We start from the raw sequence: 17,266 nt of genomic DNA, 5'->3' as shown, positions 1-17,266 counted from the left end.
GAATATCTCCAATTAATCACCATAAAAAGCAGGAGGTGATTATTGTCCTTAATGTACTATGTTATCTCTCATCTCTTTTGCTGTCCCTGGGTTATCTCATATTGTTACAGTATTTTACCTTGTTATCTGATATATATATATGTTTGTTTGGTTATTTGAAATAGGATAGGGAAAGGGGGAAAACAAAATGAGGGGCAGAGGTGGGGGGAGGAAAATGGGGACCAAGACATGAGAAAGAGTATCAATCTTTGTGAAGTAATACACTTTCTATCTGGTGAATATAATGTAACCCTTCTATTAATTACAATAAAAATATATGAAAAAAAGGCAGGATGTGGAGCTGATTCTAAGTTCATGCGAGTGTGAAGAACCTTGACAAGGGTTAACCTATCTTTTTTGGGGGGGGGGCTGATACTAAACTAGAGCTTGAACTAGGGGCCTGTGTATAGTCCCTTAATTGCTCAAAGCTGGTGCTATACCACTTGAATCATACTTCTACTGCTGGCTTTTTGTGGATTAATTACAGATAAATGCCTCTTAAACTTTCCTGCCTTTGAACTTGGGTTCTTGAGTTTCAGCCTTCTGAGTAGCTAGGATTATAGGCATAAGTCACCAGCACCTGGCTAATTTGTCATTTTATTCTTAGGGATAAAGTGGCCGTTCTTCAGGCACTTGCATCCACAGTAAACAGGGTAAGTAAGATTGTTAAAACCTTGACTTAGCAGCTTGTGCCATTTATCTCTACATGTATTGTTTATATGCCATATTAATGATTTTTAATCACTGGAAAAGCTTGATGAAACTCAGGCTTGAGTTTCCATTTGGTAACTAACAATAGGTGATATCTGAACTGATTTTTGAGAAACAATGTGTTTGCCATTTGTCGTCATGGAAATAATGCTGTGATTAAAACATGAGACCTGCTAGATGTGATGGTATATACTTAAAAGCCTGGCATTTAAGAATTCCAAGGACAAGGTCAACCTGGGCTATATAATGCAAAACTAGAGTATAGCTCATATGGTAGAACGCCTGTTTGACAAGGTCAAAGCCCTTTTCAGGCTTGCTGAGTTTCTATCCGGTTTCCATAGTCCAAACACTTGTTATCAGTACTATCACTTGCCCACCATGTGTTTGGTTAAGTGCTATGAGAAGAACCTCGCTTGTGACATGGGGGTTGTTAAAGTGACAGAGAACTAGGGAAAGAAATGGCTTCAGAAAGCTTTTCCTTTAGAGCTTTATGGAATTCTCTGGTCTCAGGAGACTTCACATTAGTAAGACAGGGCACCAGGAGCCCAGTCAAGAGGTTTAAACATAGGATGAGGTTTTGTTCTTTAGAAGGCCTCAGAAGATTAGGTGGGGACTAAAGAGAATAAAGTAATCCTAAGTCAGTTCTCAATGGCCATTCTTTGCAGAGGACCTAACTTAGAGTTTAAAATAGAAGTCTTAGGCTACAGCTATAGGGATTCAAGCCATTACTTGCTTTAAAGTGGTTTTTTTTGTTGTTGTTGTTGTTTGTTTGTTTTTTGTTTATTGTTGTTTTGGCAGTCCTAGGTGCTGCCCCATAGCATTTTTGCCACAGCTCTACTTCCAGCTTTTTTGGTAGTTAATGATGAGAATCTCATAGGCTTTCCTGCCCTGACTGGCTTTGAATTGCAATGCTCAGATCTCAACTATTAACTTTAAGATGACAGGTACTAGCCACTGGTGTCCAGCTTTAAGTTTTACGTAACTGTAGACCAGGCTTATTGAGTTGATAGTATAGTGTAGATACTAATTAACATGTATGTTTCCTGGCTCTTTTATAGATATATTCAATCTGTATATACTTTTATATGTATATTACATGAAGGAATATTATTTGCATATAACAAGAAAATATGAGACTCCATTTTAGATGGTCTAAGTACAAGTACAAGAAAACAACAAGAATACAAAGTCCAAGCCTTAATACTGACATAGAAACAAAACAAAATAAGTTTATAGAATTTGTACTCATAACTAAAATTCACAAGATTTTATTAGATCTAAAAAGATGTCTGTCTTTACAGGACCCCACAGCTACCCCTTACATATTTCATGATGACCCTTACCTTATACCCACAACCACTATGGAATCTGTGAGTATTTTCATGGAACACTTCTAGTGCCTCTTTTTCTTTCTTCTTAATCTTATTGGGTAGTGTATAAGAGAGTAATTGTTTAAATCTTTGAAAATGTATAATTAATGATGAATTAAACCAGTACTTTTCCAAAAAAAAAGTTTAGATGTGCCTCTGGGGTGGGTTTTAGTTTTAATTTTTATTCAATATTAGGGCTTTTTAACACTGGGACAAACTATTTCAGTTTAACAGTTTTGGGGGGTTTTTTTGTTTATTTTTTTTTTGCCAGTCCTGGGCTTGAGCTCAGGGCCTGAGCACTGTCCTTGGACTTTCTCAAGGCTAGAGCTCTACCACTTGAGCCTCAGCACCACTTCTGGCTTTTTTTTTTCTGTGTATGTGGTACCAAGGAATTGAACCTGGGTCTTAGTGCATGCTAGGCAAGCACTCAACCACTAGGCCAAACTCCCGGCCCCAGTTTAACTGTTTTATATACTTTGAGATCTATATAAAATATGGCCTGAGGGCTGGGAGCATGGCCTAGTGGTAGAGCTCTTACCTAGCACACATGAGACTGGGTTCAATTCCTCAGTACCACATACACAGAAAAAGTCAGAAGTGGTGCTGTGGCTCAGGTGGCAGAGCGCTAGCCTAAAGAAAGCCCAAAGACAGTGCCCAGGCCCTGAGTTCAAGCCCAGGATTGTCCAAAAAAAAAAAAGGGGGGGGGGTCCTGAAATTGTATACCATTCAATAAAAGAGGTGAATATGTAAAGTATTATTGTTTAAGTTGTTTCTTTTGAATCCTGGGCTGAATTGAATCCTACCTCACTCTCCCAGTGGCTAGGATTATAGATGTGTACCACCATACCTGGCTTCATAACTTAATTTTTTTTTTTTGCCAGTCCTAGGGCTTGAACTCAGGGCCTGAGCTCTGTTCTTGGGCTTTCCTCAAGGCCAGCACTCTACCACTTGAGCCACAGCACCACTTCAGGCTTTTTTATGTATGTGGTACTGAGGAATCGAACCCAGGTCTTTGTGCACGCTAGGCAAGCACTCTACCACTAGGCCAAACTCCCTACCCTACATAATTTAATTTCTTGTATTATTGCATTCCTTTTTTCAGGAAAAAGGGATTTTTTTCTGGGGATGTAACTTTGAACTTGTTCCAGTCTAAATTTCATGTAAATGCCAATTTGTGTGTATTGCTTTTTTTCATTTAGCGTTCATTTTTATTGGCAAAGAAGTCTGGACAGACTGCAGCAAAGTTTATTATTAATTCACACCCCAAATATTTTCAGAAGGACATAGCTGAACCTCATATACCGGTAAGGAAATGGATTTTTTTTTTCCATATAACTTAAATCCTACTTTCATGGCCAATATTTACCATTTGAGTGTATTCACATGAAAAGTCTTTACTAACCTTTATAAGCTCTTTTACATGGGTTTGCTCTTCAGCCTCATATTTCCCTGGTTCCTGTCATGCTACACTCAATCTTTTTTTTTTTTTTAATTTTTTTGGAATTAATAGAGGGATTACAGTTATTTTTACCAGATAGAAGGAACATTACTTCATACACTCTTAATCTTTATTTCTATGACTATTCCTTTCATGTATGTATGTCTGAATGAATTAATGTCAGTCCTGGGGTTTGAACTCGGGGCCTGGGGTCTGTCCCTGAGTTTCTCTGTGCTCAAGACTAGCACTTTCTCTCTTGACCTCCAGTGCCACTTCTGGCTTTTTCTGTTGATGTGGAAACAAATCCAGGGCTTCATGCACGCTAGACAAGTATTTTACCAATAAGTCCCACTCCCAGCTCATCTATTCCTTTCTTATCTCCTTTGTTGGCTATCTATCCCTAACCAGTAATGTCTTTCTCAGATTTCTGTGTTCATTGTCTCTTTATCTATTCTCATCTGTTTCAATGATCCTTACACTCTATTTAGCATTCTGTGTATCCAGAATCCCTCTGCTTTGACATTATAGATTATATTTTTACTACCTCTTTGTTTTCTGCCCTGAACTATTCTGCAGTACCTGGTGTTTGTTTACTGAGTACGGTGTCTTCAATTCCATAGTACATCGGGGCAAAACATGGTATATGTGCGCATGTTCTATCCCCCCGCCTTGAGTTAATGAGTAGAAATACTAACCTCAAGTCTCTTGTGCTTTGATCCAGGGTCACTATTGCTTGAAACCTTTTAAAGTCCTTCCTCCAGTATGGCATTTTGCTGGTTTATTGTTAGAGCCTCTCAGCCTTTCCTGCACAGGCTGGATTTGAAGATACACTATCACTTGAAACCTTTCAAAGGCCTCCTTTCTCCACTGTGGGCAGCACCATTTTACATTTCTTTTTTTTTTTTTTTTTTTTTTTTGGCCCCCTTCTCTTTCTGGCCCCGCTCGCTCCGGCCCCGGCTCGCTCCGGCCCCCGCTCGCTCCGGCCCCCGCTCGCTCCGGCCCCCGCTCGCTCCGGCCCGGCTAGGCCCCCTTTCTAGCTCCGGCCCCGCTCGCTCCGGCCCCTTCTCGCTCTGGCTCGGCTCGCTCCGGCCCCGCTCGCTCCGGCCACCACTCGGTTGGGCTCTGTTCACTTCAGCTCAGCTCGCTTCTTTCGCTCTCTGTCGCCGTTGCAGTCTTGTCTCTGCCACTTTTTCCGGTTTGGTTGTGTCTCGTCTCTGCCACTTCCGGCTTGGTTGTGTATGTGGGACACCGAGGAATCGAACCCGGGTCTTTGTGCATGCTAGTCAAGCACTTTAACCGCTAGGCCAAACTCCCGGGCCCACCATTTTACATTTCTATTTTAATGGTTTCTCTTTCTTTTGGTGCTAGAGGTAACGCCCAGGGCCTGATAGAAGCTCTGCATCCTCAAACCTGTAAAGATTTAGTTAAGCTATTTTCTCCACTAGACTTACCAGTCTAGTACTTAAGAGAATGTCTCTTTCTCTGTCTTTTTTTTTTTTTTTTTTTTTTTGCCAGTCCTGGGCTTGAGCTCAGGGCCTGAGCAGTGTCCTTGGACTTTCTCAAGGCTAGAGCTCTACCACTTGAGCCTCAGCACCACTTCTGGCTTTTTTCTATGTATGTGGTACCGAGGAATCGAACCCGGGGCTTCATGCATGCTAGGCAAGCACTTTAACCACTAGGCCAAACTCCCGGCCCGCTTTCTCTGTCTTTTTAATCCTTAGTTCTTATTGTAGTGCTTTGGGTGAAATATCCATATCAAAATATATTTGAATAAATTAGTGAATAAGTTAAACTTCGCATCCTGAAGTGGAATTGAAGGTTTGAAGAAAAGTAGCATCAAGGATAAAAGACTTTGACCTTTGCAACCTGGATTGCTTCTGTTCCTTTGGTCAAGATTAGGGATAAGGAGAAAGAAAAATTTTAAAGTTATGAAGTTGGGACCACCTGAAAATTCATAGGGATATTTATTTATATTTAATATTTATATTTGAGACTTGTAAATTACTAAGGTGGAAGTTGCCCAAACAACCTTGTTTCAGACTAAAGACGTTTATTATTTTGACTTTACTCTTTCTTAGATTATCTACTAAAGCATTTATGTTCAAATAGTCATATCTGGTACAAGAAACATGCATTACATCAGTAGTTTTATCTTGATATATTGATGCTAAAGTTCTGTCTTACATGACTATCATCACCTGTGTCTTAAAGCATCTCTTATTTCTGTTAGCTTAAACCCATTTGTTTTTCTAGTGTTTAATGCCTGAGTACTTACAACCTCAGATTGAAGGTGTAAGTGAAGATGCCCTGAAGGAACGGATCAAGCTCAGAAAAGTTAAAGCATCTGTGGACCTATTTGATCAGCTCTTACAAGCAGGTGACATTTCAACTCAAATCCTTCTGGGAGTGTGGGACAGCAGTTACATAATCCAGATAGTTTTGAGTAAAAGTTATCAGTAGTATACTTTGTACTTGATCTGCTTGATAGTTGTGTTGCTTCTGTTTTCAGTAGCTTAATAAATACTTGATGCTGTACTCTATGTTTACATTATATGTACTTAATTAATAATGCTCTTTTGCTGTAGCACTGGCAGAGAAGGCACATAGCCATTTTTCCTTAGCTTCTGTTTTAACATTAGGCATTTACATACATAATTCACTTTTTCTGTACTCTTTTAAGTGTATGTAGAAGGATGAGCCACGTAAAACCATACAAGAAATACTTAAAAGGGGACCACAGTAAAGTGAGATCTGGAGTCTTTATATTGGTATACCCTGACAGCAGTTGTTCTATAACTTTGAAAAAGTCACTTTCTCAGAACCTCTGGAAGTGTGTAGAATCCAGGGTGCTGTTCAGTTATTTAAGATAAAGATGTAATAAATTTGGAAGGAAATGGAACTAAGCCATACCATGTAGACCTAGACACAAGAAACACTCAAAAAAGTCTGTGTTTGAGAATTTTAATTTGCAGCCTGCTTTCACATTAGATGTGCAGCTAAATGATGACAACATATCATGAGTTTATGAGGCTCTTCCCTCTGCTTATTGAATATGAACAGCATCTGGTATAAGTGAGCATTCAGATTTTTAGTGCTAAGGCTTGTCTTTTTCTAGTTTTATCTATTCTTGTATAGTTACAAGCAGTTATTTAGCATATTTAGGTAATACTTAGGGCCAACACAGTAGGGGAAAGAATCATAGAAAATCTTTATTTCCAAGCACCTAGACATTTCACATACTTAATTCTATACCTTATCAGTTTTATTTATGAGCTTTAGTTGTAGAAACTTTATACCTGTTGTTTTTGAATAGGGATCTGTTTTTTCCAGAACTATACAGCTCTAAGATGTGAAGTATAGTTAAGTTTGTTTCCCTCCATCCCTCCCTCCCTTCCTCCTTCCCTCCCTCCTCCCATCCTCCCTTTTCCCTTTCTTCCTTTGAACTTGAACTCACAGCCTTATCTTTTCCACTCAAGCCTAGCACTCCACAACTTCAGCCATACCTCCACTTCTGGCTTTTTTAGTGGTTAGTTGGCAATAGGAATCACGTGGACTTCTGCTCTGGCTGGCTTAGAATAGGCCTACTCCCAGAGTAAGTTACACTTTTATAACTGTGTCTTCACTTTACTGTACTTTCCCTTGTAAGCCTATAATCCTGGCTACTCTGGAGGCTGAGAGGATCAGAGAATAGTGATTAAGCCAACCCCATGGGACCAGGAGTTTGGCCTAGTGAGGTAGAGTGCTTATCTAGCATGCACAAAGACCCAGGTTTGATTCCTCAGTACCACATACATAGAAAAAAAGCCGGAAATGGTGCTGAGGCTCAAATGGTAGAGCTCTAGCCTTGAGAAAAAAAAAAAAGTCCAAGGACAGTGCTCAGGCCCTGAGCTCAAGCCCAGAACTGGCCAAAAAAAAAAAAAAAAAAAAAAATTCCAAAGGGCATTTTTACTTGATGTACTTTTTAAAGCATTGTTACTTTTTTGTTGTTATTGTAAAGGTAATGTAATAGAGGTTACAGTTACTTAAGTCACATAATGAATGGCCTTCTTTTTGGACAAAGTCACTTGATATCTTTGGTAGTCTGGAGGTGATAAAGCTCCACTTGTGAGCAAAAAAGCCAAATTAGAACATGAGGCCCTGAGTTCAAGCCTTAGTGTACACGCACACACACAGAAAAAACTAGATTGAAAGATACAGTTGATTTTCTTTTGAAGTAGTAAATTATAGCTTATGCTTTTCTTCCTTCTCTTCTTTCTCCCTTTTTAACAATTGCTAAGAAAGACCAAAATCTTAATATAGACCGGCAGGTATGCTAGTATTTCTAGGTAAGTTTTTAGTGAGGGCCTGGATCCAAGCAAAATAATTGTATTCATATTTGTTCAAATGGATCTGGGCCAGGGTAAATAAGTAGTTATAGTTTGAAGAGTATTCTAATACCAGTGGGATGCTTGTGATGGGGATAAGGTTGATCAGAATACATTGTAAATGTGGGTGGAAATGTAATGATAAAATTGCATAACTAATGTAAGCTAATTAAAAATTGCATAAATTTAATGGGTTCATCTTTGTCAAATTGTACAGGTGAGATTTTTCACTCTACATATTTAAGTTAAGTGGGTGATGGCCAGTTAGAGAAGCTTACTGTTTTGTCATTTTCCCCCAGTTAGAATTCATTGATACAGTAGTAGGTGATATTTAGTATAGAGCCAACGAAGCCACTGCTAGTGGAAAAGTGAGTAGATTTCCTTCTAAACTATCATTCCTTGATAAAATGGTAGGTGATAGCATTATAGCCAAGGAAAGCACTCTAATGAAATGAATAATTTTAATTGAGTTAGTTGCTGGGTTTTTTGTTTGATTTCTTGGTGCCTATCCTGGGGCTTGAACTCAGGGCCACTGCACCTAGCTTCACAGAACTTCTTTTGCTCAAGGCTAGCCACTTTACCATTTGAGCCACACCTCCACTTTTATTAGGAGAGGGGGAGCATGAGATCAGAGTCTCAGAAACTTTCCTGTCCAGGCTGGCTTTGCACCACCATCCTCAGGTCTCACCCTCCTAAATAGCTAGGATCATAGGTGTTAATTGCCAACTTTCAGCTTAAAAAGTTTCTGTTTTTATGTCTTTGAATTTTTCTTTCTCCTTTTCTCTTCCATAGGAACCACTGTCTCCCTTGAAACAACTAATAGTCTCTTGGATTTATTGTGTTACTATGGTGACCGTGAACCACCATCTGATTATCAGTTTCAAGAAACTCAACAATCAGAAGACTTGGTAATAAGTTTTAGCATTGATTTTCTTTGCTATTATTTTGATTAGAAGAAATGCCTTCTCCAAATAGGACAGATTCTGTGCCATGTGCCAAAGGTATAGGAAGACAGACATCTCTTGTAGTTTTTTGGTTTTTTTGTGGTTTTTTTTTTTTTTGTTTGTTTGTTTTTTGCCAGTCTTGAAGTCCTGGGCTTTGACTTTCTCAAGGCTAGAGCTCTACCACTTGAGCCTCAGCACCACTTCCAGATTCAAACCCAGGATTCAAACCCAGGTCTTCGTGCATGCTAGGCAAGCACTCTATCACTAGGCCAAAATCCCAACCCATTTCTCTTTTAGTTTTCTTTCTGCTTCTAGGGTTTAAACTTTTGCTTCCTCATTTGGTCGGTACTTCACACTTGAGCCACCCCTCCTCCATTTTAGTATTTTGTTGGTTATTTTGGAGATGGATTTTTTTGTTTGATCCTCAGAATCTCAGCTTCCTGAGTAGCCAAGATTACAGGTGTGAAACACTAACACCTGGCTTGGAAGAGACTTTTTTTTATTAAATAATTTATTAACATTGGGCCGGGAGTTTGGCCTAGTGGTAGAGTGCTTGCCTAGCATACACGAAGACCCGGGTTCGATTCCTCGGTACCACATACATAGAAAAAAAGCCAGAAGTAGTGCTGAGGCTCAAGTGGTAGAGCTCTAGCCTTGAGAAAGTCCAAGGACAATGCTCAGGCCCTGAGCTCAAGCGCAAGACTGGCAAAAAAAAAAAAAAAAAAGAATTTATTAACATTGATTTTTACATCATATTTCAATGACATGTTTAACAAATAAGTATTCAAGAATCTATACAATCACTGGCACATAGATTATAGAACATAATTAAAATTAAGCTGATGGTTTGTATGTCACACATGCAAATTAGAATATGTAATAAAACATTATGTCCATAGAGTATATATATAGCCCATCATAGATTTTTATGTCTCTGTAGTTATGTTTATATCTCTAAGACCATGTCCATAACCTTGAATACCCAAATATTGAGTCATCACTGTTGTACTGTTTGGATTTAATGTCCACATATTAAAGATACCATGCACCTTTTGTTCCTTTGGTCTTGACTTAATCTCTAACCCCATAAGCATGCATTTCTCAAAGGGTCATTTTTCATAAGTATTTGCCTTTATATCAATAATTGCAAATTAAAAAACCAATCTAGATGTCCAATAATGGTTGATCAAATTGTGGTGAGAGTGTCGAATAGCCACTGAGGGTGATGCTATGAATGCTTATAAATATGGAAGTGCATAAAGAAAGTGCATCAACATAAAGGCTGAACATTTCTGACCTGAGATTACTAATCCAAATATATGTAGCCATATATTTTGGAATTGGAACTTTTTCGATAACCATAAAGTAGAAAATTCATTGCTTATAGTCTTTGCTTATAGTCAAAATTCAGGCATATTAAAGATACTTATAAAATTACTGTAGTATTATATATCTAAGGTCTATGACCATAATTATATTTCCTTGGTATCTCCTATCTATGTATGTGTGTGGGCATGTGTACATGTATTTTATTAAAAATCCAAAGTCTGAACAATTTTTTTCAGACATATTGAGCAAGTGTTTCTCAGTCTGTTTATTCTTTTCATAAAAATTTTTTTTCATGTACATAAGAAAAAGATTGAAATACATTTCTAGGTAGTAAGATTGTGAGACTCTTTCTTCCTCATATTTCTCAACCAAATGAGGATTATTATAGAGTAATGACTTCAACCTTCTAAAGTGCATATGCAGGGCGGGGAGGGTGGCTTAGTGGTAGAGCGCTTGCCTAGCATGCATGAAGCCCTGAGTTTGATTCCTCAGTACCACATAATCAAAAAGCTGGAAGTGGGGATGTAGTTCAAATGATAGAGTGCTAGCCTTGAGCACAGAGCAGCTCAGAGACAGTTCAAGCCTCAGGGCTGGAAAAATAAGTAAATAAATAAAATATCTAGACAGTAAGTCCTTTTCAGCCCTTGGCTGGCTTTTCTGTCCCCTAACCCTAGCTCCCATGACAGCGAGCCATACAGCCTGCACCCAGCCAAACAGTGTCAGCTTCATGCAATATTCTGCTTATACATAAAGGACAAAATTTAGTGTTTTAAACACTAAAATAATTTTGACTTGATGTGATTAATACTAATATATGGTTGAAGCAGCCGCCGATAGCCTCTGGAGAAGCAGGCTGTACTTTTTTTTTTTTTTGATTGTCATGCTGTTGGAGTGGCCGTACATGGCATTGACTTCATCTCATCTCAAGAGACATGTCCGATTTTCCTCTTAATTCACTGAGTTACATTCAACAAACTAGATGTAAACATTTTACTGTGTTTTGTTTTGCTTTCTGCTAGATCTGTATTTTTCTGAAATCCCATTTTCTTTCAGATTGTCTATAGTATAATGGGCATTGCCTTGTCTTCCTTTTACCTTGTCTTTGTATGATGTGTTCCAGGAAGAGGCCACAGAAGAAGATAATAAAAAGTCTAAGAGGAAGGATGGTCGTCTCATTGGAGTTACATGGAAGTATGTTACAATTAACACTTTATATGTTTTCTTTATGGTATGTGGGGAATGTGCTATCACCTCAGGAAAAGATAGAGTCCTGTTCTTGTGATATTCTGAAATACAATTTGTTGTACTCATATGATTTAGACTTTTCTTCTTTGCCTTTTTTTCTCTCTTTGTGAAATTATCTTTGTGTAGAACTTGGGCTAGCCTCATATTTCTCCCTCAGCCTCCAAGAGCTGGGATTATAGGTCTGGGTCACTCTATCTAACTTAAGTTTTTTTCCTTAAGTTTGTTACCTCTGGCCAGCAAATTAAAAATCTGCTTAACAATTGGGCTTTGTTTTGTTTATTTCAGTTTTATTTTCTATTTAACTTGGTGTACTCTTGGTGTGGTATGGTTCCTTTGGTCTTTTTATTATTAGTGTTACCTTAGAATATTTACCTAATTCTGAAATTTTTAAAATTTTATTTCTGTGTCAATTCTGGAGCTTGAGCTCAGGGCCTGGGCATTATCGCTAAGCTTCTTTTGCTCAAGGCCAGTACCACTTGAGCTACAGCCACTTCTAGCTTTTTTTTTTTGCAAGTCTTGGGACACGAACTCAGGACCTGAGCTCTGTCCTTGGGCTTTCTCAAGACTAGCGCTCTACTACTTGAGCCACAAACTCTACTTCTGGCTTTTTCTATGTATGTGGTACCGAGGAATTGAACCCAGGTCTTCATGCATGCTAACCAAGCACTCTACCACTAGACCAAACTCCTGGCCCCCACTTTTAGCTTTTTAATAGTTCATTGGTGGTAAGAATCTCATGGAGGTCCAGGAGTTTGGCTTAGTAGTAGAGTGCTTGACCCAGGTTCAACTTCTCAGTACTATATACATGGAAAAGCTGGAAGGAGTGCTGTGGCTCAAGTGGCCAAGAGCTAGCCCAGAGGAAAAGTCCAAGGAGAGTACTCAGGCCCTGAGTTCAAATGCTAGGACTGGCAAAAAACAAAACAAAACAAAAAGGAGACTTATGAACTTTCTGGCCTGGGCTGGCTTTGTACCACGAAACTCAAGATCTCAGCTTCCTGAGTAATTATGATTATAAATGTGAGCCAGCAGCGCCTAGCCCATTTTGTTTTTCTTTTTGCTTGCTAAGCATACATAGAAACTAGAATACAATGTCACGTTAAGATAACTGTCCAGCAAACACAACTAACTGTTCAGCAGTTTAAACAAAGTAAATAGCATTTAGGTATGAGAGTTTAAATTGGCTGAGAAGTATTTTCTGTGAATGTCTGTAGAGGGATGCTATCATTAAATAATGAAAGAGAAAATCAGGGTATAGGATTGCTGATAGAGGTGGCTTCCTTCCTTCTTTCCTTTTTTGGTGAAGAAAGAAGTGTACACAGGCTGGCATATGATAGAAGAATTCAGATGGGAACTGCTATCAGTGGCTGGCTTTGGGATTTCTGTTCCAGGATTCAAGCAAAGTGGGGAAACATCACTTCTGTGCCTAGTAATATAATTTAGTTTTTGCTTTAAATCTGGGCATCTATTACTTTGCTCATAACAATTCCTTTGTTTATTTTTTATTTATTTATATTTATATTTTATTCCTCAGGCTTGAACTCAGGGCTGAACCTTTTTGCTCATGGCTAGTGCTCTAATAATTAAGCCACAGCTTTACCTCCTGCCTTTTTCCCTTTTCTGTTAGTTAATTGGAGCTAAAAGTCTTTGCCTTTCTGCCCTCTCTGGCTTTGGATTTTGGTCCTCAGATCTCAGCCTCCTGAGTAGCTAGGAATATAGGGGTGAGCCACTATTGCCTGGCAACATTTCCTTTTTGATTCTGCTTATACTGCCTAACTGTATAAAGTTCTAGGATTTTGTTGTTGTTGTTGTTGCTGCTGTTGTTTGTGGATCATGGAGTGTGAACTCTGCACCTAGGAGCTCTCCCTGAGATCTTCTCAAGGCTACTGCCCTATCTCTTGAGCCTCAGTGCCACTTCCCGTTTTCTAGTGGTTAACAGGAAATAGTCTCAAGTTCTTTAGTGCCAAGCTGGCTTTGAACCATGATCCTCAGATCTCAACCTCTTAAGTATGTAGGATTACAGGCATGAGCCATTGCACCCAGCTGCAACTTAAGTTTTCTGAGCCTCTTTTTTCTCCGTTTTCAAGTTGAGAATAACTGATAGTAAGGTTATACTCATCAAGTGTTTATCACATTGCCTGGAATGTGTTAAGCTGTCAGTAAATAGTGCCAAGTTACTACCAGTTTTCCTGGCTAACATGTAATCTGTTTTATCTAGACCAGAAAACAATGCTGAGAGAATCTTTGCTCTAATGCCAGAGAAGAATGCATATTCTTACTGTACAATGATCCGAGGAATGGTGAAGGTACACTTATTTATCTTCATTTTTAAGTCCAATAACTTGAAGTTTTCCAACCTGAGCTTAAGTTTCCCTTACTGAAATGCTTGAGCATGGAAATGGTGTTTTAAATTTAGAATTTTTAGCATTTGAATTTATACAAATATTAGTAGATACTTGGGCTATGGAAATAAATCTACAAACAGTTTATTCAAATAGCTATAATAAGCTATAATATACTTTTTGAAGCATTTATCAAGTAATTCAGGCCAGACTCAAATTTGACCTTTGTCTTGGTCTTCTACACTCCTTTGTATTCATTATCATATCCCTAACCCTAGAACAGTGGATGTACAGCTGTTTCTGTGATGAATAAATTTGGTGGTGTTGCTCTTCTCTTTTTCAGCACCAAGCTTATGCACAGGCATTAAACTTGTACACTGAGCTATTGAACAATAGATTTCATGGTGAGTTTGGGAACTCCCCTATATCCTTCATAATTATTTTTATTCATTTTTAGATGTTCGCTTATTTTGCCAGTATTGGGGCTTGAACTCAGGGCCTACATGCTGTCCCTGAGCTTTTGTATTCAAAGCTTTTGTTCTGTCACTTAAGCCACAACACCTTTTCTGATATTTTCTGAGTAGTTTATTGAAGATCTGAGTCTCACAGACTTTACTTCCTGGGCTGGCTTCAAACCGTGATCCTCAGATCTCAGCTTTCTAGGTCCCTAGGATTAGAGGATTGAGCCAATAGCATTTGGCCCCTCTGTTCCTTGTTTTCAACCAAGAACCTGTGTGAAATCATTGGATCTTGGTTCTGTCATTGGCCCATATTTTGACTTCTATAATATTGATAAGAGGTCCAGTTTTATGGATTCGTGATAATTAGCCAAGAAGTACATAGGTTTAACCATTTTGTCTTCTCCTTGGCTGTTTAAAGACATATTTTCAACCCTATTGTTAAAGCAGCTTTCTTTTACAGCTGATGTATATACCTTCAATGCACTGATTGAAGCAAAATTGTTGATGAGTAATGGGAAGTATGAGGATAGATGGAATAATGTACTGGTAAGGATAACCCTCAGTTTGTCTTCTTTATTAGAATTAAGACATAAATTCTACTAAAAAGATTTAGGGTAAGATTGAGGGTGAATACAGCATTCATTTGAACACATATTTGTCAGTCACTGCTCATAGGTAGCAGTTACCTGTTTACTGCCTTGTCCAACAATCCTGTAAGTTAGCTAGTTTTCTGACACATGAGAACCAGAAAGGATCTGAAAAGTGGATCTTATATCTAAGAGGTAGGATCACAGTCTGCAGAAATGAGGATGATTAAAGCGGTAGAGTGCCTTTATATAAAGGAAAGTCAAGGTCTTGAGTTTAATCCTGTATTTAAAAAAAAGCATAAAAAACAAGATTGTTGATCTTCCTCCTAATTAGCTGCAAATTCTTAAATTGGTACTGTAGTTATTAGCCTGTTTCAGATATTGCCAGAAAGTCAATTTTCAATTTTTGAATAATTAGCAAATAATCCAAGAATAAAAAAATGTCTTGCTTTGGATTCAACTAGGAACTGCTGAAACATATGGTTGCACAGAAGGTGAAACCAAATCTTCAGACTTTTAATACCATTCTGAAAAGTCTTCGGAAATTTTATTCTCATGGAAAAGTGCAAGCTTTAAACACCTTACGTGAAATGAAAGCCATCGGAATAGGTAACGAGGCATTCAGACCAACCTGCTGCTGGGCAAAGGTTTCTTGGCCATGGACACAGAAAGGTCTATAAAGATTTGGGATTTGAGAGAGTTCTGAAATCACTTTCGCATGGAAAACTATCAACTTCATGTTCATTAGAGCAAATTAGTGTTTTAGTTTTAAATTTTAATAGATCTTAATTAGCATAATTTTAAAAAATCAGCTGTTTGAATCCAAATACATTTCAGTATTTACTGCAAGTTGCTTGCTAATGGATTCCTTTCATTATGCATTACTATTCTTAGTGGAATACCATATTAGTAATAAGCATTTGCTTCAACACAGGTGCTTGCTTAATACTAGTATTTGCTTAAATACTGGTACTTTGGTAAACTGTACTTGGTTTGCACAGTTGTGTTTTACTATAGCCTTTTTTTTTTTCTTTTCACCTGGTAATTTGAGAACCATCACTTGCTACATACCATCATATTATTCGGTTGTTTTATCAACATGGTAAGTATAATGTTTCATTAATTTATGTAGAAAATAGTCTTCTTTGGGGTGTGCAATTAGTTGTTAAAATTTACTGAGCATGAGAAAGACCTGTAATCCCAGCATTCAGAAGGCCAGTGTAGGAAAATCAAAGTTGCAGATCAGCCTAGGCTGCATAGCAAGATCCTATAGATAGGTTGGTAGCTAGTTGGGTGGGTAGGTAGCTAGGTAGATGGAAAGGGAGGGATTGACGGAGCCTACATATACACCCATAATCAAACAATTTTTTTTTTTTTTGGCCAGTCCTGGGCATGGGCTCAGGGTTTGGGCATGGGCTCAGGGTTTGAGCACTGTCCTTGGGCTTTCTCAGGACTAGAGCTCTACCACTTGAGCCTCAGCACCACTTCCGGCTTTTTGCTATGTATGTGGGGTACCAAGGAATTGAACCCGGGTCTTCGTGCATGCTAGGCAAGCACTCTACCACTAGGCCAAACTCCCGGCCCCAATTTTTTAGTTACCATTTTAAGTCCGAGTAAAACATTATTCTTGGAGGTAGTAACTACATGATGTAAAAAAGAAGCTGCTGGGTAAGGGGATCAGAGCGTACTAGGTTTCTTAGCATATAGACAGTGAACAAAAGCTATTTTACTCTGGGATTCCTTTTAATCTCTAATACTATGCCTTATGTGGTTAGTGAAAAGTAAGTTTTAAAGTGGCATTAGAATTCAATAGACATGGGTAGCAAATGCCTACCACATTTAGTGGTTATAGATTCCTAGATAGAAATCTTTTTCAGATGGAAATATCCTATAGCTTGGGAAATAGTGTTATTTCCAAGGAATGTTAGCCCTATTCTGAAATCCTCAGAGGATCTTGAGGCTTCCTTTGTCACCTACTTATAGGAGTTATTCTCTGTGTGTGCCATGGTTTTTGTTTTTTGTGTTTTGTTTTTGCCAGTCCTGGGTTTGAGCTCAGGGTCCCCTTGGACTTTCTCAGGGCTAGAGCTCTACCACTTGAGCTGCAGCACCACTTCTGGCTTTTTTCTATGTATTTGGTACTGAAGAATTTGTGCGTGCTTAGCAAGCACTCTTCCAGTAGGCCAAACTCCGTGTTCTTTTTGTAATGGGTTTTGGAGCCAGGCTCACTAGAATTGAAATTCCAGCACTACCATTTATTTACCAGTTCTATCAGAAAGGACACCCTGTATAACACTACTAGGATATGATGATGTAATAATACACATAGAGTGTCTTGTAACCATGCTTGGAAGGCACTCGAGAATCTTTGGGTTTATAGAGGGCTGAGATTGAGTGATGGAGTGTATCATAAACATTTAGAAGTATAGTAATGAACATCCA

At 38.5% G+C, this 17,266-nt stretch overlaps 1 protein-coding gene across 4 annotated transcripts in view; it reads left to right on the top strand.

Moving 5' to 3' along the window:
* Ptcd3 (pentatricopeptide repeat domain 3) overlaps nt 1-17,266 on the top strand; it is a 33,405-nt gene that overhangs the window by 6,933 nt on the left and 9,206 nt on the right. For all 4 annotated transcript variants that reach the window (XM_090336560.1, XM_090336557.1, XM_090336558.1 and 1 more), the window contains exons 4-14: nt 647-692; nt 2,052-2,120; nt 3,320-3,424; nt 5,812-5,935; nt 8,715-8,830; nt 11,316-11,386; nt 13,656-13,743; nt 14,123-14,183; nt 14,701-14,786; nt 15,292-15,436; nt 15,879-15,929. In XM_090336560.1, coding sequence (XP_090192686.1) covers nt 647-692; nt 2,052-2,120; nt 3,320-3,424; nt 5,812-5,935; nt 8,715-8,830; nt 11,316-11,386; nt 13,656-13,743; nt 14,123-14,183; nt 14,701-14,786; nt 15,292-15,436; nt 15,879-15,929 — 962 coding nt within the window. The remainder of the gene's footprint in view (nt 1-646; nt 693-2,051; nt 2,121-3,319; nt 3,425-5,811; nt 5,936-8,714; nt 8,831-11,315; nt 11,387-13,655; nt 13,744-14,122; nt 14,184-14,700; nt 14,787-15,291; nt 15,437-15,878; nt 15,930-17,266) is intronic.

Source organism: Megascapheus bottae, chromosome 7 (genome assembly GCF_031878675.1).
Source record: "Megascapheus bottae isolate mThoBot1 chromosome 7, mThoBot2.hap1, whole genome shotgun sequence".
Taxonomy (NCBI): domain Eukaryota; kingdom Metazoa; phylum Chordata; class Mammalia; order Rodentia; family Geomyidae; genus Megascapheus; species Megascapheus bottae.
The sequence above is the reverse complement of the archived record's forward strand: the minus strand, read 5'-3'. Positions and strand labels throughout refer to the sequence as shown.